Source organism: Artibeus jamaicensis, unplaced genomic scaffold (genome assembly GCF_021234435.1).
Source record: "Artibeus jamaicensis isolate MK-2021 breed Jamaican fruit bat unplaced genomic scaffold, CSHL_Jam_final contig_718, whole genome shotgun sequence".
NCBI lineage: Eukaryota > Metazoa > Chordata > Mammalia > Chiroptera > Phyllostomidae > Artibeus > Artibeus jamaicensis.
The window spans coordinates 5,071,063-5,093,056 of NW_026521936.1; the positions used below are offsets into that span (position 1 = coordinate 5,071,063).

The 21,994-nt window shown below is 51.0% G+C and overlaps 1 protein-coding gene across 4 annotated transcripts in view; it reads left to right on the plus strand.

Moving 5' to 3' along the window:
* DPP6 (dipeptidyl peptidase like 6) overlaps positions 1–9,004 on the plus strand; it is a 532,157-nt gene extending 523,153 nt beyond the window's left edge. For all 4 annotated transcript variants that reach the window (XM_053671913.1, XM_053671915.1, XM_037131931.2 and 1 more), the window contains exons 21-26: positions 2,331–2,385; positions 3,823–3,934; positions 5,281–5,339; positions 6,103–6,175; positions 6,282–6,355; positions 8,306–9,004. In XM_053671913.1, coding sequence (XP_053527888.1) covers positions 2,331–2,385; positions 3,823–3,934; positions 5,281–5,339; positions 6,103–6,175; positions 6,282–6,355; positions 8,306–8,449 — 517 coding nt within the window. In that variant the 3' untranslated portion in view covers positions 8,450–9,004. The remainder of the gene's footprint in view (positions 1–2,330; positions 2,386–3,822; positions 3,935–5,280; positions 5,340–6,102; positions 6,176–6,281; positions 6,356–8,305) is intronic.
* The last annotated feature ends 12,990 nt before the right edge of the window (positions 9,005–21,994 follow it).

Below are 21,994 nucleotides of genomic sequence, written 5' to 3' on the forward strand. Positions count from 1 at the left end.
AGACCCGCCTACTCAGAAGGACCAGAAAGACCCAAAGGGCGGCCTTCCTCATGACCACGCAGCCTGGGGGGGGGGGGCAGCACCCAGAGCCCGACTGCTGAGCAGTTGCCGACTGAGGGTCAGGAAGCTGGGCACCTCGCTGCCTCGCCTGTGGGGTTCACAGGTTTGAAAGGATTTGCTTCACTGACTCTCCCCGATGTGTTCTCCCGTGTTGCACAATGGTGGCGGCAGTGGCGTGTGTCCAGACAGTGGTCTTTAAGTGACAGCGAGGGAACAGGTGCCCGCTGTCCTGCAGGGAGTTGTGAACTGGTGGTGGAGCGACAGGCAGTGTGTCTGGACCCCCATGTGCATCGCAGACAGAAGACATGAAGGAGGGAGAAGTGTCCACAGACTGGACAGCGCGGGAAGGTGCATCTGGGACATGCTTTTGCCTGGAAGTTAACAAACACAGCTTCACAGCATCAAGTGGGCTTTTTAACAAGGAACAATGTTTGCTCTGGAAGGCCCAGAGGGGTGGCAGGCCCTGGGGCTGCTGGCTCAGACACCCAGGCCCTCAGCATCTCCCTTCTCAGCTGGCCACGGTGGCCTCCTCCTAGGCTCATTGTCCTCATGTGCACAGGATGGCTGCTAAGAGCACGTCATTGCGTACTTCATTCACCCAGCAACTTGAAAAGGGAACTACTTCCAGAAACTTCCAGAAGGGAAGGGAAGCACCCAGAACAGCATTCCCTACATCTCCTGCACCCTCCGGAGCCTCACACCTTCAAGGACATGTGGGCGGTCACCTTGGGGCCAGCAGGTCCACTGTGGGCCCAGCCAAGGACAGAAGGGTGGGACGCTGTCGGGAAGGTCAGGTAGGGGGATGCCGGGTCGGCAGCCAGCTTTGTCCACCACGGAAGATGTCTCGGGCTGGACTCAGCAGCCACCACAGGGTGGTGCAGATGTCTCAGCTACATCTGCAGCCGCGAGGGGCCTGCCCGATGGGGTTGACAACGCCGTCCCCTCCTTGCTGTTCCTCCTCCTCGCACCTTTCCACCTGCCACTGCTTTCTCCCGTCCTCGCTCACCCTGGCCGGACCCCTCCCCGTGGGGTGCACAGGCCTCTCAGGTCACAGAATCACACGCGCCCTTCGGCCTCTGGGCTGAGTCTGGCTGCTCCCCTCCGAGCACTGGGTGCGCGGCGTGTTCTAAAAACAAGGATTGATCCGCCACCTGATTGAAAGCAAGAGCAGAACCTGTTCCGGGAACCCTATGTCAACACAGCGGTTGACACAGTGTCACAGTGTCAACTGTTAAGCCACCAAAGACTACAAGGACAGGGACAGGTAGCCGGTGGCACCTGTGTGACTCGTAAGCAAGTGGACTCTCTGAGGAAGCAGAGACCCAAGAAAACGCCCCTGGGCTCAGTTTCGGACGGGGTCTGCGTTTCCACTCGTCAGCGAGAAATGGCCCTTTGATCAGTTTGAGAAACCGTGAGGCCAGCCCGGCACACCAGCTCGCCGAAGCTCCCGGCCCCTTGGAGGTCCCTGCTGTCCCCCACCTCTTGCTTTCGGGCTCGGGGTGGCACTTTCCATCACTGGGGACGTGCACAAAGTCCCCTCACCAGGCAAGCTGGGGTCAGGAAAAGGGACGGTCCCGTGATGGAAGGTGAAGCCATTATAGCGTTGGATGGGCCTTGGGGCAAACAGCCACCCAGAAAGGGCCCTGGGGGCCGAGGCCTCGCCACCAAGGGTGGGCAGGGTTTGCCGGGTGGAGCACGGGAGCTGCCGTTCCACACAGAACACACTGCGAGCCAGGACGAGGGGGCCGTGCAGGGCGCCGCGTGGGTGGGTGGTGGAGGGGCCGGCGTGCGAGCGGACTCGGCCTGGGGGCACTCAAACCGAAGCACTGGCTAAAGGAAGCACAGGTCAGGGACCCCCTCAGGGAGTTGGGGACAAAAGACACCTCGGATAGGGTGGGGTCCCCACCAACCCCAAAGCACCCTCGCAGCATCTGGGAGGGTCGGGAGTCTCGGGGTCCAAGTGAGGGTGGCGGCAGCAGGTCAGGGACCCCAGCACGGCCTTGGCTGCTCTGCGCTCGGAAGTCTCAGTCGGCGAGCCCCATGTACCTGGATGGCCTTCAGCGCCATCGAGAGGGACCCTCAGGCTGTCACGTGGGCAGAAGCCTAGACACCAGCTAGATGGACGCAGTGAACACACGGGTCAGAATTCCAGCGTCTCCTGGGGCACGTGGGGCTCTCTACACAGAGACGGCCATGGAGCAGGGCCAGGCCCCCCGGGGATGGAGAGGCAGCCCCACTGGGTGACTGACACCTGTTCTTGGGCTTCGCAGGATGATGCTGAAAGAGCCGTACATCGATAAAACACGCGTGGCCGTGTACGGGGAGGTGAGTGTGCCGTCTGTCATCTGCCCCCCCCACCTGCCTGCAGTTCAGGGCCATGTCCTGCAGGGTCCCTCCCTCACCCGGGCCTGGCTCAGGTTTCCGGGGAGTGTCTCTGGTCTGGTGGCGAGCGAGCAGTTATTTCTTTAAGAGTGAAACGCCAGGAGGTGAAATGCATGGGGTTTCCTCTGGGAAACCGACTGGGCGGGCTTTGTGTTTCGGAGACGTTCTCTGCTAAAACCAAGATGCAGGGGCTGAGTTTTCCCCTGCACGCCGCCCCCCCACCCCATGCACAGCCTCCCCCACTATCAGCGCCACCACCAGAGGGAGCACCGGCTGGGACCGGTGAGGCCACAGGGACACCCCGAGGCCATGGGTCACTCTAGGTGTCATCCACTGTATGACTTGGGAGAGATGTATAAGGACCTGCGTCCATCCTTCAGGGCCACCCAGGGCAGTCTCTGCCCCTCCCACCTTCTCCTCCCTGACCCCGCCCTTCCCTCTCCCCCACCACTGGGTCCGGGGAAGCTCGAATCCATGTCTGGCCTCGTTCCCTGGGCAGCAGGCAGCCCCTGTTCTCTCGCCCCCACCAGACTCCAAAGGGCAGCACACGAGGCAAACCACAGAACAACGCCAGAATCACCGGTTTCCCACCGATGACCTGGGGAAACTCCTCATGTGGAAATTATAATATGATGGCACAGAGGCCACGAGAGGTGTTGGGGCAACTCGGCTCCAAGCCGGGTGCAGGGGAACGCCTTCCAGGCCCCTCCCTGTCTGTTCATGGTTCTCAATCCCCCCCCTTCAGTGCCGAGTAGCCACCTGCCATCTGCGTGGGCCGCAGTTTATTCTTCCATCCGCTGCCGACCGGCATCCCGGTCGCTTCCTAGCTTCAGCGGCTAAGACTGCAGCTGCAGTAAACATCCGGGTGCAGGAAGGGGGTCTTCTGTGTGAACCCCAAGGCAACGGCACACACGTGGGCGTCTGGCTCATGGCGGCCCCCGAGCCGGCTCATCGCAGCAGCCCTTCGACACGGGGCCGGCCTCCCCTAGAATCACGCAGCACCATCCTCCACGGCTTGGCTTTGCCTGGAGACCAGGAACTGGCAGGAGACACAGGGTGAAGGTGCTTGTTTCCAGGCCTCGGTGCCAGCCCTGCACCCCACAGCACCCCCCATACCCAGAACCCAGTCACACTTCAGGTCACTCTCACCTATCACCTCAAACTGGGGCCCCAGAGAGGACAAGATGTGCATCACGGAATATGTAGTTGGGAAGGTATTCGGTTTTTATTTCTTACGTGCCTTTTAAAAACTCGAAGTTAAACTGTTTTCTTTAAGCAGCTCCATGAGAATGCTTGCTTGAGTGGCCGGTGCGTCTAAGGTCGCTGTCACGGCTGAAGGACTGACATTCGCCCCCACTGACCACCTTTCTCTCTGCCCAGGACTACGGGGGCTACCTGAGCACCCACATCCTCCCTGCCAAGGGTGAAAACCAAGGCCAGATCTTCACCTGTGGCGCTGCGCTCTCTCCGATAACAGACTTCAAGCTCTACGGTAAGCCCGTGACTAGAGGCCCCTGTGGCCTCCCTCCGGTGCCGTGTCCCCACCTGCCCCCACATGGGCACCAACGGTGGGTTGTCAGGCTCATGGGGGAAGCGCAGACAGAGGACCTGAGGGAGGACTTCAAGTCACTGGCCCCCGTGCCTGTGAACTGCGTCCTAGCTCTTGCGACCAGAAGACTCAGCCAGTGGTTCTGACCCTGGTGTGTCCGCCGGTGAAAAGGAACTGAGATTCCCCAGAAGTGCCCCAAATGGGCTCCGTGTCCTGAGGAAGGGGGCGTGGTGGGCAGATGGGCGGAGCAGAGACTGCTGCGTGCAGTGCGGTGGAAGTGGGGGCAGTTCCGAGGGCTCAGCCCCCCTCTGCCAGCCCTTTCCCTGGACAGTGCGAGCCCCTGTCCTTGGAGAGAGTGAGGGGGTTTCTCACTGGCATGAGCCAGGGGCAGGGTCCGGCCTTGGTCTGTGCACAGAGGTGGCTCCGTGTCACTGTTAGGGGGTCTGAGGCTCCTACCTCCCCCTCCCTCTGGGCAGCCAGCCCCTTTGCTCTGGACGTGAATGGCTGTGTGACATGAGTCCCCCCCCCAGATGCCCACTGAGGGGTCCAGGGACCACTGCGGCGCCGAGCAGCCCCGGGCTTTCGCGCCAACCTTTACAAATCGCTCTAATGCAAATATCAGTGGGCCATCTCCCAAGACCCTCAATTCCAAATTTCGTTAGATGAGTTTTCCCCCAGGAATGCACGTAGAAGATTTTATATTTTTGAAACTTGGTGAGTCTTTAATTTTTTTTCATTATGCCATTTCCCACGTGCCTGATTCTCGGGCCCGTCAATGCTGCCGTCCCCCCACCTGGCGGCCACCCCGCCCCGGATGGGACGTTGGCCCTGCTGCTTGATGAGGGATGTCCCCGAAACCTGTGGATGCTGTTTGCGGCTGTTTGCGGACAGGGCAGCCCCCAGGTCCTCACGCAAACCTAGGCCAGGGCTGGGAACGGAAGGGGACGTGCCGAGGCTGAGCACAGGGCAGATCCCGGGGGAGCTGGCTCTGAGTCTTCCTTCCCCCTCCCGCACGGCGAGCGGACTGGGGAGCCGTTTCTTTGGGGTTCTGGCTAAGCAGGTTCTGCTAAATTAAGGTTTCACCTTGCTGCCTGAACCCCAGTCCCGGGCATTCATGTGTTTAAATGTCTCCGCGGCCACCCAAGAGGCGGAGTCGGGTGTTTTAAAGACGCGGGCTGGGTGAGAGCAAGTGAGCTCACCCTGCCACAGCCCGGTCCTCAGGCGTCCCGGGGGGTCCCGTGTGCAGACTCTGCACAAACGGTGACCCTCTGTCCCTCTCTTGTGCACAGCGTCTGCTTTTTCCGAGAGGTACCTGGGCCTCCACGGACTTGACAACAGAGCCTATGAGGTAAGTGCAGGCCACCGATGCACCTGGGCCAGACAGTGGGTCCCCTCTTCTCTGAGCTCCTCTCTCCCTCCCTTCCCTCCCTGAGCCCAACCCGAACCCACACGCCCTCCCAGGGTGCCATTCCTGACCTCTCCTCCTGTCAAGGAGACTTCCCCACCCTCCTCCACCGCTCTGTGACCAGAGGCAGCTGCGACCCCCTTGGGTTGGTGTCATGTTCCACTCTGGAACTCGGGGGACAAGGAAGAAAGTAAGAAAGTCTTTGGATGGCAGGGTCTGTCCCACGGTCCTCAGAGGTGGGGTGTACGTGCTCCCTGCCCCCACCCTGGACTCAAGGCTGCTTCCGCTTTAGAAGAACCTATTGCTTAGAGGTCAGATGACCCCCAAGACCCATCTTGCTAAGTCGAGGCCATTCAGTGGCTCGATGGGACAGCCCCATGGAGGCCAGCCTTGTGCTGTGCAGCAGGACAGTGGCCTGAGGTTGAAACTTTAGCAAGGACCATGGAACGGTCCGGCCAGGATGTCATCTCCTCTGAAGCCAGAGTGTCTCCATTCCTGTCCCCGCCCCCTCCTCTTCATCAAAGGGGTTTGTGGGAGGAGAGCAGAGGCTTCTGGGTAGGCTGGGCATTTCTGTGGACAGAAAGCCCCAGTTCTCTGGAAGTCTCACTCCGAGACCCCGCCCTGCATTCTCAGGGGTCTCTGTACACACACCACCCCATCCCTGAAGCACTGATGCTAACTCCGTCCTCTTGTCCCACCTGTGCAGATGACCAAGGTGGGCCATCGGGTGTCCGAGCTGGAAGGACAGCAGTTCCTGATCATTCACGCGACCGCCGATGGTGAGGGCGGAGGACAGTCACTCCCTGGGGACCCCATGATGGCCATGCCCCGATGGCATTTTAGGCGTAGACAAACATGTGACTCTTTCCTCTTTTCTCCCAACAGAAAAAATCCACTTCCAGCACACGGCAGAGCTCATCACCCAGCTCATCAAGGGAAAGGCTAATTACAGCCTGCAGGTACACACGCACACACCTGCACACACGCTTGGAGACGCACCGAAGGGGCCGGGCGTCTTCCGAGCAGCTCCCTCTGCTGCCCACACGCCTGTGCCTGTCAGCCGCGGGCCGGTGCACCCGATAGACAAATCAGCAGGGGCTCATTTTTCAAGTCGTTATGACAGTTCCGTCCTGCACTCAGGCGGAGTTTAAGCCCCTTGGGGCCTCCCCTGCCCCCTCCCATCCCCCGTGCACTGAGCAAGGCAGCCGGCAGCCATATCACCCAACTGTGAGGCCATGGTGGCCCTGACCTGTGTGGGTGGGGCTGCAGTCCCAGCATCAGCTGGACCAGTGACGGGGAGCCCTGTCTCACGGGCCACCCCCTGGGCAGCAGCACAAGGTCACCAGTGCCAGCCAGAGGCCCCAGCACCGGCTGCAGCTGAACAGTGAACGGAGACCCCCCCCCCATGCCCACCAACCACCCGTGCCCCAGACCCAAACTCTCAGCCTCCTCACTGCCCTTGAGCTCTGACTCATGGCCCAAGTCCAGGCTCTTTCCAGCAAGGCACAGTGCTGCTTCTGGAAACGACTTCCACCTCCTCCCTGGTGGCTGGTTCCTTTGCCCAAACAGGTATGACCCCGATGTCTTTGGGGGGCCCAGGGATGGATAAATGGGAGATTTCCTCAGAGCCCTGTCTCTCCAGGAGCCCGGGCACTGCCCCCTGCTTGCCCCCTGCTTGCCCCCTGTCCTGTGGAGGGTCACCTGTGGGCTGGGCCAGCCGGGACCGCGTCTTGCTCAGGTGCTCGGCTCAGGTGTGGATGCCAGGGAAGGAAGGGCTTAGTTCATGTGGCACATGAGCTTCTTCTGAAACGTTCAGAGCACAGTGGACCCGTGGTGTCGTACACGCAGGACGTAGCCACAGCAGATGGGCCAGATTCCCCCAGGTAGGGGCTGTTGCTACCTCAGCAAGGTGCTGAGCAGTACACGTCCCACCTGCGGACACAAGGAACACCTTAGCACAGACTCAGTGGGTTTGTGGCAGCGGTCAACTCCACGGTATGGGACATGGGGGACTGGGGCCAGAGGAGAGGTGCTTCCTACTATTTTTCTATTTTTCTTTTCTTTTCAATATACTGCTCTTCTACTAGTCGAATTTTAACGTACTATATAATAATATAGTTTAACAGAGTTTAACAGAGCTATACAATAATAGCTCCATGGCCTCATGAATAAATACTCCAAAATAAAGTGAATGCCACCCCTTCAGAGACGTAACAGAAAAACACAATTCGAATTGCAGGAGGCAGCCGGATACCTTGTCAAGAAGGCGGGCTTTCAGGTTCCTTAGACTTGGCTTTGAATCTGGCTGGCTGTGGACATGGTGTAGCGCCCCTAGTGTATGGGAGGTGTCATTACACGTGGCCAGAGAGGAATTAGCTGCCATCATTTTTAGCGCTCCATAGGCTTCCAGCCCTTGTTCTGAGTGCTTCCCGGGGATGGTGGTGTTTAAGTCCCACACAACATTACAAGCTAGATTCTATTACAGCGACCATCTCCACTGGACACGACCAGAAACTTACCTGTCCACGGCCACCCCAGGAGTGAGTGGTCAGCCAGGATGCCAAGGTGGGAGGCAGCCAGGGGAAGCAGGATGTTGTCCAGGCTCCTAAGGATTAGAGAGGGAGCGCTCAAGATTCTGGCCAGTCCTGTGGGCGCCGCAGCCCCTGCAGGCTTGGGTCTCTGCACACATGTCCATCTTGCGGATTCAAAGCTGTGCTGAGCCGAGTGTCTTCTGGCTTAGCCAAAGCTGATGCACCCTGCTCCCAGCTGACCCTCCGGAGGCTAAGGCCCTGGAACCCCATGGCGAAACTCACTTCGTAGGTTCCCTGGGGCCTGCGTGGTGCCCAGCCTTGCACCCCGCTCTCCGGCAGGGAGGGCCAGCCGCCCCTCACGTCTCGCCTTCCTTGCAGATCTACCCGGACGAAAGCCATTACTTCCACAGCGCCCCCCTCAGGCAGCACCTGCACCGCACCATCGTCAACTTCTTCGTGGAGTGCTTCAGGGTTCAGGACAAAGTGCCCCCAGCCACAGCCAAGGAGGAGGAGGAGGACTGAGCCCCGCCCCGGCCGCTCCTAGTGCAGCGTGGCTCTCCCTGGACCAGTGTGGGGCTGGGCACCCCGCCCCCCTCTCCTGCCCAGCCACCCACCCGCGCTGGGGCGGGGGGCGGGGGGCGTTCCCGATCCCTAGCATGTGTGTCTCGGGCCCTGAAGGCCGTTTTGCTTCAGAAACCAGCTCCTTCCCGGGTGGAGGTGCCTCATCACTCCCACGGGCTTCCAGGAAGCCTGGGGCCAGGTCACAGCCTCCTGCTGGCCACAGAGCGACAGGTGCATCCCGCAGCTGCCCCTCCCCTGCCCCCCACCAGAGGACGTTGGCCCAGAGCGTGAGCACTGCGCCGCCTACCGGTGGCGCTGCATCCTGTCTGATGTAACCACGCCATGGAAACCACGAGAGCACAATCCCTCTATCAGCATTTCCTAGGTTGGCTTGCTCCTTTCCGTGCTAGGACACTCCACATTTTACGGGGCTGTACACCCAGTCTTACCGTAGCGACGCTAATGGTTAACCTGATGGAATTAATTTGTATTTTTCTATGGTTTTTACCTGATGCTGTCTGCGGTCCTGGGGTCATTTTTCTGTGCCAGGTTGGTCTGTTGTCTGTTCATTTGTTATCCTCAGTTTCACGTTGCTTTCTCCCACTGGCCGGTCAGCTTGCCATCTGTTTGTGAGAAGAAACAGATCAGAAGTAACTAACTGCTCACTCCTTAAGGTCCGCTCTGGACTTTTCAGAGACATTTCAAAACCCAGAGGGAGAAGGCATCCATTCCTACTCACTAAAACCACAAAGTGCATAAATAAAAGCTCTCTCCCTGACCCAGCAGCAGTAGGGTTCGCTTAGATACTCATTGTCCATTTGCTGACGCCCCCAGGCCTGTCCTCCTCCCCAGGAAGCTGTCAAGTCCGTCCCGATGACATTTGGTTTTTTAAAAAAATGCAGAAAAAGACAGGGTGCGGACACCGCCCCAGGTCTGTCATGAGAGCTTGGGGGATGGGAACCCTTGAGGAGAGTGAAGGCGTTTTTGGGCATCATCCCCCGCCCTGGGGACACTTGGTGACTGCCCCCCCCACTGTGTGGAGCCGCTGGGGACGCTGTGAGACACCAACTGGACGTTCCGCGCTGGGGCTGCGCACGTTTCATTTTGTTGTTGTACATAAAGACTGGCATGTGCGCCGGATGCCACGCTGTGTCCCCGGCCCCTCCTGCGGTCCCTGTCCCCTGTCACTTGCATGCCGACCCCGGCTGGCCTGCACTCTACACATGCCCGTTTGAAACCTGTCACCACTGCTGTTCCCTCTGAAGCTCGTTCTCTGCCCGAACGTCGGTCCTGACTTCTCCAGCTTCTGGCCCCCGGGGGCAGTGGAGCGGGGGACACTTCGTCAGCAGAGAGGACACGTCCATGTTGCTTCAGGATTTGGGGGTTTGGGCGTCGTCACTGGGAGCCAGCTAGTTCCATCGGAAGAGGTACAAGGGTTTCTTTAAGGTGACGCATCACCGTTTATGGAAGCATCGACGTGCAGACCTGTGGGCCACAAGGTGACGCGGTCATGCTTTCGCCAAATCCGTGGGCTCAGGCAACCGCACGCCACCTAAGTCTGACGGACTGACTGCCAGCTCGGGCCAGGAGACCCAGTGGTGGGAGGGGCGTGGGCACGCGGTGCGTTTGTGCGTCCACAGAATAAAACGTTATTTTACCACTCGGAGAGCTCTCTTCTTCCCATCGAATTGCCTGGGGAGCGCGCAGGGCAGCGAGAAATCTCAGGAACCCACGGGCGCTGACGTGGGCAGAGGCGCCCACAGTGCCGGCCATAGACAGGACGGGACCAGCAAGGCCAGGTGTGGGTTCCGTTGGGAGGGCTCGGGGGTGAGGACAGGTGCCCCTGCCCTGAGGGAAATTGGGCCCCACCCCCACGGAGGCCCAGCACCTGTTGTCACTGAGACCGTAAGCAGGGTGGGGGGGTGGCCCCCGGCACTGGTCCAGAGGCCGGGCCCCCTTTTGCAAACCATGAGCTCCAGGCAGCCATTCACCATCTGAAGTCTGCCCCCCACCACCGCCCCTCGCACGGATTGGGGATCTAAAGCCCAGAGAGGCAAGGGGTCACCCAGAGTCACACAGGAGGACAGCCACTGCCTGACGCCCCTCCCTTTGGCCTTGCTGTGTTTGGTCTCACGCTGAGCTCTGAAGCCTGGGCCTCTTGGGTCTGGACTGTCCCCCTGGGGTCTTCCTGTCTCCAGCATGGGTCCCCCCGCCCAGCCTGGCCCACAGGGAGACCGGCTTGCTGGGAATGGAGGTCAGAGTCTAGATTCCGAACCAAGGACAAGCTGTGGGTGTGTCCCATCCCTTTTAGACTCAGCAGACCGACCCACCAGCGCCCCGGCTTTGGGGGAGTGCCGCCAGGGATTGGTGCAGACAGCAGGGCCCGAATCCATAGCACGCCCAGGACCCCGAGCCCCGGGCAATGACGCACAGGGGCGTGCACCCATGCACTCAGGTGTGCCATGCTGAGCTCCCCCACAGCCCCAGCAGGTGCCCTAAGGTGTGGCCCCAGACCTGCAGAATCCTGCGTGACTATTTCCAACCATGCATCCAGGCCCCTGGGGGGCGGGGAAGCAGCACTTCAGAGCAACACAGGGGGCCTGCCCCCCCAGCATGCTCCCCTAGCGGGTCCACTCTGGCGCGGTGGCCACGGTCTCTGCCACAACCTCCCCCCCAGCACCCAGGCACCTGAATGCCATTCAGGTCATGCTCTACAGGACAAGAGACCCGCCAGCACCAAATGTCCTCAGAGGCGTCCTGTTCCCGCCAACCAAGGTCCAAACTACTTAATGGGACAAGTGATGCCCGCAACCTGCAGCCCCGATTTACTGTGGCAAATGTGTCTCCCAATGGCATTCCCCATGCACCATCCTGCCACGTGGGACCACTCTCCCCCGCACATGCCCCACGCCAGCCTGCTCCACCCTCACGAGCACACACACATTTACACATATTCACTCACACTCGTGTGCACAGGTGCACACACACAACACACGCCTACTTACATCCACATGCACGCTCACATCACGCACACACATTCTCTCCCTGACACCTGGCTAAACTGTTCTTTTTGGGGGGCGTGGCCCCGTGCAGGACAGGGCACCTGCAGCGCGGGCCCCCTCACCAGACCCAAGCCTCGCTCCCAGGTTCCTGCCCCTCCCTGGCCCCTTGGACTGCCTCCGAGGAGCTGGGCATTCTTGACAACTGCACGTCTGTGTGGGCCAAAGGTCGAGCACCAGGGGGACAGATACTGTTATTAATAACAATAACAACTATTGCAACCACCGAGAGCTGGCCTGTCCCGCTGCTATCAGAGCCCCGCTGGAGTGGGCCAGCACAGTTAACCCCCAGGGCCCGTGACACAGCATGTGGTCTGCACTGTGCCCACCAGGGAGCAAAAGGGACAGTGCCACGTCCACTGCCGCATCCACTGTTGGATCCCTCTCTCCGTGACAAGGTCCTGAGAGAGGGTGTAAGACTTCAAGGAAGCAGTTTCCAACCTGGTGGACGTGGCATGGAAGGCCCTGCAATACCTACTGTGACTGTGCTTGCTTTGGGGATCATGACCTTTTTTGCTTTAATCATTATGAATACCCTGGCAGTGATTCAGATAGTGTGCCTAGACCTTTCCCAGCTCAATGAACAGAATAATGATATCATACTAGAAACGTCAGGGAATATAGGTACAAAGAAACAACCAGAACAATCTGAGAATTCAGAAGCTTAATCAATAACAGATCATTGGAAAAACACCCAAGATAAGATAGAATACTCTAGGAAATCAGGAGATGATCTCACTGCTTTCTTAGAGGGAATCAAAGTACAAAACATGTCTATAAAAGAACTCCTAGGGTGGGGTTTCAAGATGGCGGTGGACTAGGACGGAGCAGATACCAGTTCCTAGTACAAAAGAGACAGAAACCTATCCGATCGGAGGAGGTGAGGCCAGAAAGCCAACAGTTGCCAAGCATATATGAAAATAAGAGACCAGAAACCTCATCGGTCACGGAAGAACCAGACGGTAGGGAGACAGCAGCGGTACAGTAGTCTCTGGGACGGAGCAGGGAGAAACAGCCCGTGCAGGGTAGGGGAACCAGCGCCCTGTGGCGAGAGCCAAACAGCTCCTGGGGCAGCCTTCAGCGCCCGGAAAGCTCCCTCCCTAGGATTTTTGGGCCGGGGACCTGCCAAGTGGCCCAACCAGAGGGGAGCAGAGGTGATTTCAGTCTGTGCATAGCTCGGAGGTCCAGCGCCTGGTGGGAACTGTGTCTGGGAGAGTGCCTAATGGCGCCTGGGACAGCGTTCGGCGCCTGGATGGCTCCCTCCCTGGAATTTTTCTGCCAGGCAGGCCGAGTGGCCCAGGCAAAGAGGTGTGGAAGAAACTTCAGCCTGCCCGCAAGTTGGGGAACTAGTCGCTCCACACGCAGTGTGTCTGGGCAAGTGCCTGAGGGCACCTAGGCCAACGTTCAGCGCCCAGAAAGCTCCCTCCCTAGGATTTTTGGGCCCGGACGGGCCGGGGGACCCAACCAGAGGGGAGCAGAGGAGATTTCAGCCTGTACACGGTACTGGGTCCAGCACCCGGCGTGGTGCTGCTACATCCCTAGGGTTTTTTTGGTTTTTTTTGTCTTTTTTTTTTTTTTTTTTTTTGCCAGAGGTTGGCCAGGGGACCCAGACAAACACAGGAGCAGAAGGGATACACACCACGCAGCGTGCCATGACGAGCACACAGAGTTTCTAGGTCGGCGCCCAGTCCTCAGATCTGCTCCCAGCTTCCAGTCTACCCCCCTCAGACTATCTGGAAGCCCGGGGCGCTGAGGGGTCCTGGGAAAAGAGCTGAGACCCTCAACCCCCTCCCTTTCTGGCCAAGCAAGGTGGGGGGCCAGGAGAGACTTGTTTGATAGAGTTTACAGAGAGGGTGCGGAGGACAAAGGGCCCCAACCAAAGACTCTGTGGTTGCCAGCCCAGGAGAACTCAGAGGTGCAGCCTGGGGCTCTGAATCCAGTAGACACGGCAGCCTGGTCTGCTTCACACCCAGCTTGGCAGCAAACCCAGGATTGGGCAGAGGGTCTGGGGCTTCCCAACTGAACGGGGGCAGGCCTGTGCTCAATCCCGAGGGAACCAGGCAACTAGACCGGTGCAGGTGCCTGCAAACACAGCAAACCAGACTATGGCAGTAACCCCTGGGAGGGGAGCGCTGCGAGAAAGTCCTAGTTCCCCATTGTAGGGAGCTGGGGGAGAGGCGCCAAGTGTCTGGATCCTGAGAGGGGCTGGCTGAAAAAAAATCACAACAATCGACCCTCAGCCAACTGCAACCAGAAAAACCAATTGGGCTAGTTTGAAGCCCACAAGTGACATTTCCTTTTTCTGAGGTTGTTTTTGAGAGATTATTTTTGTGCGTTTTTTGTTTTTTTACTTTATTTTATCTTTATTCTTTCTTTTTTTTATTTACCTTTCTTCCTTCTCCATTCCTTTTATCTTTTTGCTTTTTTAAAGTAATCTGTTATTTCTTTAAAACTTTATTACTGTTTCATCTTTCCATACTTTTGTCCTCTTTTCCCGGATTTTCTGTTTTATTTCTTTTTCTATTCTTTCTAAACTTATTGCTCTTTCTTCCTTTTATTTCTTTCCTTATCATTTCTTTCTTTTACCCACAAGAGTCACAATCAACTTGAAAATATAAAAAGACCAGAGATGGACCCATAGAAGAGGCCTCCCAATAGTAGAGTCAGAGGGACAAATTGCACATTGTTGTGGGAGAGAAGCCACAAGTTCCTGCATATTTGAGTAGGTGGAAGCAGAGAACAACAGGATAACCAAAAGAGGCTGCACCATTGAAATTCACAGGCATTCCACCACAAAAGTTCATACCATAAACCCAGGGTGTCAAAACAGATTAATCTAAGAAGCTGAGGCTAACAAGAAGAGTCTCACAAACAATGGGAAGACAAAGAAACAATCCCCAAATGAAAGGAAAGGAGGAATCCTCAGAAAGAATGTTAGATGAAACAGAGGCAAGTCAACTATCAGATACTGAATTCAAAGCACTGGTGATCAGGAAGTTCAAAGAGCTCACAATCAGCTACCAGAAACTACAGGGAAGCTACAATGATCTCACTGTGAACTATATCAACATGAAAAAGGAAATGGAAATTATTATCAAGGGCCAAGAGGAAATGAAGAATACAATTTCTGAATTAAAAAACACAGTGGAAAGCATTAAAAATAGGGTGGATGAAACAGAAGATCAGATTAGTGAATTGGAGGACAAAGTAGAAAGCATCTCACAGAAAGAACAGGAAAGGGAAAAGAGGCTCAGAAAGAATGAAGAGAGATTAAGAGAAATGCAAGACAATATGAAACGTAATAATATCCGAATAATAGGAATACCAGAAGGAGAAGAAGAAGAACAAGGGATAGAAAACATATTTGAAAGAGTAATGAGAGAAAATTTCCCTAATTTGATAAAAGAAAAAGTCACACAAATCCAGGAATCACAGAGAGTCCCATTCAAGAGGAACCCAAAGAGGCCCACTTCAAGACACATCATCATTAAAATGGCAAAATTCCAAGACAAAGAGAGAATCTTAAAGGCAGCAAGGGAGAAAAAAGAAATAACATACAAGGGCGTCCCGATAAGGTTAGCCACTGACTTCTCAATGGAAACACTCCAAGCAAGAAGAGATTGGCAAGAAATATTCCAAGTAATGAGAAACAGAGGCCTACAACCAAGGCTACTTTACCCAGCAAGGCTCTCAATCAAGATAGAAGGCCAAATAAAGAGCTTCCAAGACAAAAGAAGTCTAAAAGAATTTGCTGCCACCAAGCCAGCTCTATAAGAAATACTAAAAGGTCTGCTTTAAGGAAAGGAAGGAAAAGAGACAGACAGAGAGGAACACAGGTACAAAAATGGCAATGAATAAGAACCTATCAATAATAACCTTAAATGTAAATGGATTAAATGCTCCAATCAAAAGACACAGAATAGCATCATGGATAAGAAAGTATGACCCACACATATGCTGCCTACAAGAGACCCACCTCAGGACAAAAGACCATCACAGACTAAAAGTGAAAGGCTGGAAACAAATTTTCCAAGCAAATGGAAAAGAAAAAAAAGCTGGGGTAGCAATTCTCATATCAGACAAAATAGACTTCAAAAAAAGAGCCATAAAGAGTGACCCAGAAGGTCACTTCATAATACTCAAGGGAAGAATCCACCAAGAAGACATTAACATCATAAATATATATGCACCCAACATAGGAGCACCAAAATATATAAGGAAAATCTTAGAGGAATTCAAGAAAGATATAGACAGCAACACAATTATAGTGGGGGATTTTAACACCCCACTATCAAAAATGGACAGATCTTCCAAACAAAATATCAACAAAGACATTGTGGCATTAAACAACACCCTTGATGAAATGGACCTAACTGATATATACAGAGCTCTTCACCCCAAAGAAGCTAAATACACATTCTTTTCAAATGCACATGGAACATTCTCAAACATAGACCACATGATAGGGCACAAAACAAGCCTCAACAAATTCAAGAATATTGAAATCATACCAAGCATTTTCTCTGACCATAAGGGACTGAAACTGGAAACCAACCCCAAAGGAAAAAACCCAAAACACCCAAAATCATGGAGACTGAACGATATGCTATTAAACAATGAATGGGTCAAGAATGAAATTAGGGAAGAAATCAAAAAGTTTCTGGAAACAAATGAAAATGATCTCACAACAACCCAAAACTTATGGGATACAGCCAAGGCAGTCCTGAGAGGGAAGTTTATAGCAATACAGGCCTACCTAAAGAAAACAGAAACATTTCAAACAAATGACCTTACTCTACGCCTGCAAGAACTCGAGGAACAACAACAAAAACAGCCCAAAGCAAGTAGAAGGAAGGAAATAACTAAGATCAGAGCAGAACTAAATGACATAGAGACTAAAAGTACAATTCTAAAGATCAATAAATCCAGGAGTTGGTTCTTTGAAAAAATAAACAAAATAGACAAGCCTTTAAGTAGTCTCATCAAGAAAAGAAGGGAACGGACACAAATAAACACAATCAGAAATGAAAGAGGAGAGATTACAACTGATACCACAGAAATAGAGAGGATTGTAAGAAATTACTATGAAGAACTGTATGCCAAGAAATTTGAGAACCTAGGGGAAATGGACACATTTCTAGAAAAATATAATCTCCCAAAACTCAATGAAAAAGAAGTAGAACAGCTGAATAGACCAATAACAGCAAAAGAAATTGAAGCAGTAATCAAAAAAACTCCCATCACACAAAAGCCCTGGACCAGACGGATTCACAGGAGAATTCTACAAAGCATTTAAGGAAGAGCTAACCCCCATTCTTCACAGACTATTCCAAAAAATCCAAAAGGATGGAAAACTCCCTAACTCCTTTTATGAAGCCAGCATCATCCTAATTCCAAAACCAGATAGAGACACAACAAAGAAAGAAAACTTCAGGCCAATATCGCTGATGAACATAGACGCTAAAATCCTCAACAAAATATTAGCAAATCGCATCCAACAATATATCCAAAAGATTATACACCATGACCAAGTGGGATTCATCCCAGGGATGCAAGGATGGTTCAACATTCGCAAAACAGTAAATGTAATTCATCACATAAACAAAAGCAAAGACAAAAACCACATGATCATATCAATAGACGCAGAAAAAGCTTTCAATAAGGTACAACACCCATTTATGATAAAAACACTCAGCAAAATGGGAATAGAGGGAACATTCCTCAATATAATAAAGGCCATTTATGAGAGACCTACAGCCAATATCATACTCAATGGACAAACACTAAAAGCTTTTCCACTAAGATCAGGAACAAGACAAGGATGTCCACTTTCACCACTTCTATTCAATATAGTATTAGAAGTTTTGGCCACAGCGATCAGGCAGGAAAAGGAAATAAAAGGCATACAAATAGGAAAGGAGGAAACAAAATTGTCACTGTTTGCAGATGACATGATAGTGTATATGGAAAATCCTATAGACTCTACCCAAAAACTGCTCAAACTAATTAATGAATTTGGCAAAACAGCAGGATACAAAGTCAATATCCAGAAATCAAAGGCATTTTTGTATACAAACAATGAATCAGCAGAAGCAGAAATCAAGGAAAAAATCCCATTCGATATAGCAAGAAGAAAAATAAAATATCTGGGAATAAACCTAACCAAAGAGGTAAAAGACCTGTATGCAGAAAACTACACAGCCCTGAAGAAAGAAATCAGGGAAGACACAAACAAATGGAAACATATACCGTGTTCATGGATTGGAAGAATTAACATCATCAAAATGTCCATACTACCCAAAGCAATATACAGATTCAATGCAATACCTATTAAAGTACCAATGGCGTATTTCACAGACATAGAACAAACACTTCAAAAATTTATATGGAATCATAAACAAGCCCGAATAGCAGCTGCTCTTTTGAGAAAGAAGAACAAAGTAGGAGGGATCACAATACCTGATATCAAACTGTATTACAAAGCCACTGTAATCAAAACAGCCTGGTACTGGCATAAAAACAGGCACATAGACCAATGGAACAGAACAGAGAGCCCAGAAATCAACCCAACCCTCTACAGTCAATTAATATTCGACAAAGGGGGCAGTAACATAAAATGGAGTAAAGATAGCCTCTTCAGCAAATGGTGTTGGGAGAACTGGACAGCTACGTGCAAAAAAATGAAACTTGAGCACCAACTTACACCATACACCAAAATAAATTCAAGGTGGATAAAAGACTTAAATATAAGCCATGACACCATTAAAGTCCTAGAGGAGAACATTGGCAAGAAAATCTCAGATATTCCACGCAGCAACATTTTTACGGATATGTCCCCTAGAGCAAGGAATATAAAGGAAAGAATAAACAAATGGGATCTCATCAAAATAAAAAGCTTCTGCATGGCTAAAGAAAACAGTATTAAATTAAAAAGACAACCAACTGTATGGGAAAACATATTTGCCAATGATACCTCAGACAAAGGTTTAATCTCCAAAATATACAAAGAACTTACACGACTCCACTCTAGGAAGACATCGAACCCAATTAAAAAATGGGAAAAGGACTTGAACAGACACTTCTCTAAAGAGGACATACAGAATATCCAGAGACACATGAAGAGATGCTCAATATCATTAGCTATCAGAGAGATGCAAATTAAAACCACAATGAGATACCACTTTACACCAGTCAGGATGGCTATAATAGACAAAGCAACAAACAACAAATGTTGGAGAGGGTGTGGGGAAAAGGGGACCTTAGTTCACTGTTGGTGGGATTGCAGACTGGTACAACCATTATGGAAAACAGTATGAAATTTTCTCAGAAAAATAAAAATTGACCTGCCTTTTGACCCAGCAATTCCACTGCTAGGATTATACCCCAAGAATCCTAAAACATCAATTTCAAAGAACCTATGCACCACAATGTTCATAGCAGCACAATTTACAATAGCCAAGAGTTGGAAGCAACCTAGGTGCCCATCAGGAAATGAATGGATCCAAAAATTGTGGTACATATACACCATGGAATTCTATGCAGCAGAGAGAAAGAAGGAGCTACTACCTTTTGCAACAACATGGATGGAACTGGAAAGCATTATGCTGAGTGAAATAGGCCAGGCATTGAAGGACAAATACCATATGATCTCACCTTTGACAGGAAGCTAAAGAATAAAACAAACAAGCAAACAGAATAAAAACAAAGACACTGAAATAGAGAACAAGTAGGCAGCGACCAGAGGGGAGAGGGAAGGGAACTTAAGGGGAAAAAGGGGGAGGGATTTTGAGGAACAAGTATGAAAGACACAGAGATGAGGACTGGGGGGGGGAATGGGAGGGAGAGGGGAGACCGGGCGGGGGGGTGGGGTGGGATGGGAGAAATAGATAAAAAAAAAAATGTACTTGAAAAGTAACTAAATAAAATTTAATATTAAAAAAAAAAAAGAACTCCTAGAGAAACGTAAAAGAAGTACCCTTGAAAGCCCCCTGCAACATAGGAATAGCCCCTCCTTTACCTTGAATAAGAATATATATCAACTAGACAGGCAAAGTAATAACAAAAGCTACTTAGTTATTACAAACTAAACAGTCACTAGGGAGTCAGAATTTATGGTACACAGAAAAAACATTTTGGGCAAAAAAAAAAAGGTAGATAGCTAAGTTAGACATCACAAGGGCCTTATAATAAATTTCCTATTTTCTCTACTCAATCTAGCGTATCCTTTTGCCTTATGCCAAATTCTGAGAAACTTTAACATACAATAGGATACTTCTAATTGTCTGATTAATGGCTCTCCTAGTTAAAATAATCTTTGTTCTTTATAACTAAATCTATGGGAACTTTCGTACTTTTACTGATTACCTTTGTATTGATTTTTTCTGCTTAAGTGATCATATTATACTGCAAATGTTAATCACTACCTAAAATGAAAATATAAAAACCTGCTTGTACTTGCAATACACGGAACAGAGCTTCACTGTCCTTTGAGGCGTGTTGTCATCTGTTACCCAGCGCCGACGCCTACCCTCGCCTGTGGGACCCCTTGACCCGCTGCGGCTGGACCGCGGCAGGTGGTGCCCGAACAGGGACCCTCAGGTAAGACCCCTTAAATTATTCTCGGGTAGGCTAGGCTCTCACCGACCGGGTGCTGCAGACCCCCTGGTAGATAGACCAGGTAGTAAAGGGTGAGTAATCATGGGACATTCTTAATCTAAAGAAAGAGGTTTATTTATTGATATAACTAAGCATACGCTCCATAAGAGAGGAGTAAATGTGTCAGGAAGAAAACTTAGAGAATTTTTTCATTTTGTACAAGAATGTGCCCCGTGGTTCCCGGGGGAAGGAACCTTAAGTCTAGATATCTGGCTCAGGTTTGGTGATAGTATTAAGCAATACTGTTCTGACCACGGGCCTGAGCATATTCCTGTGGACGCTTTATCTCTCTGGAATCTCATGAGACGCTTTAGACCCACAACATGAAAACGTTTCCTTTCATAATAAATAAAAGTCACCCATGACAGGCCATGCAAGGAGAGGTAGGCTTGAGAGAGAGCGATACATTTTCCTTTCAATTAGCGTTTTTTTACAAACACCTCTGAGCATTCTTTCTTTAAAAGCTGCTTTTGCAGCCCTTTTGATTCTGCCTTTTCCCTCCGCCTGCCTGTGAACAGAAAATAATAAATGAATGTTTTGGTTTCAACCGGACCCTGAAAATGAGAGGCATAACTCCCTCCGGCTTCAGATCTCAAGCGTCCCTACGTGAGTAGGGGCCTTGTAGAGGTGTCTGGGGTCAATCCCTGAGACGAAGGGGCTTCACAGAAAATTCCAATCAGAGTAATTTAACTCTGGGCTGGGTCAGGGAGTGCAATATAATCATTGGTCACCTGGCACTTTGAGCCCTCCCTTGTAGTCTTAGACGCATGGGAAAAACCTGAAACCCATAAGCAGGGTGTTTCACCAACAGCACATTTCTGACCCACCACACTATACTCCCCAATAACTAATTAGTTAAAGTTTGAAACAGGCTGCAGAATCTGAAATGGCAGAAATCAAAAGTAAAAAAGAAACCTTTTAACAAGTATAGGCTCTCTAAAGAACAAGAGCAATGTTTTATACTAATTTAGCAGTTTTTTAAAGTTGCTAATTATCTCCTTGATAAGGAATCTTTAGACTTAGTTATTTAAGAAAAATTAGGCAGAGACTGAAAAGCACCAGATAGTATAAAATAAAGACTAGTATCTCACTCCCTTCTTTAGAGGATTTAATTTAAAATATTAGTTTGCTTGAATTTTACTTTCGTTTTTATTTTTAAAATAACATCTCAGTCTCAAAATATTTCAATGAGTAGAATAAGATCTCTAATATTATTACATCATAATGATTCTACTCAAAAAAAATTAAATTAATTTTTTAAAGAAAAAAAAATCTCACTTCCCTCAGACAGTAAAAGGCACAAGAAAAAAGATAATGAGAAAATGTGTCTTTTAACCACTCTGAATCCTCCTTCTGGAGGTCCAGAGACTGCTTTAGTCCTAAGAACAAGAGGTGTGAAACTTAACATCTTCCCCCTTACAGTAATCAATAAAAATTAATTTAAAAAGTAAAAATATTTGCCAATAGAGAAAAAAACTATTTCTAAAAGTTATGAATGTATTCATAAACTTATCAATAAAAACATGATAAAAATGACATAAAATATGACATATTAAAGAAATATTAAAAATCCTCCTTGTTTATGCCAGAACTGTGACCATTATTATAAAACTGAGATCTAAGTATACTATCTCCCTGGGAGAACTAGCCCTTCTCCCTGAAAAACAAAGTACCATTTTTTAACTCAGTACCTATAAACACTGATCATTTCCTTGGGAAAGAACTGGCTATTCTATTCCCAAGGGAAAACGATTAGTCAATCAAGTCACAGAAAGCCCTTGACATATAACCA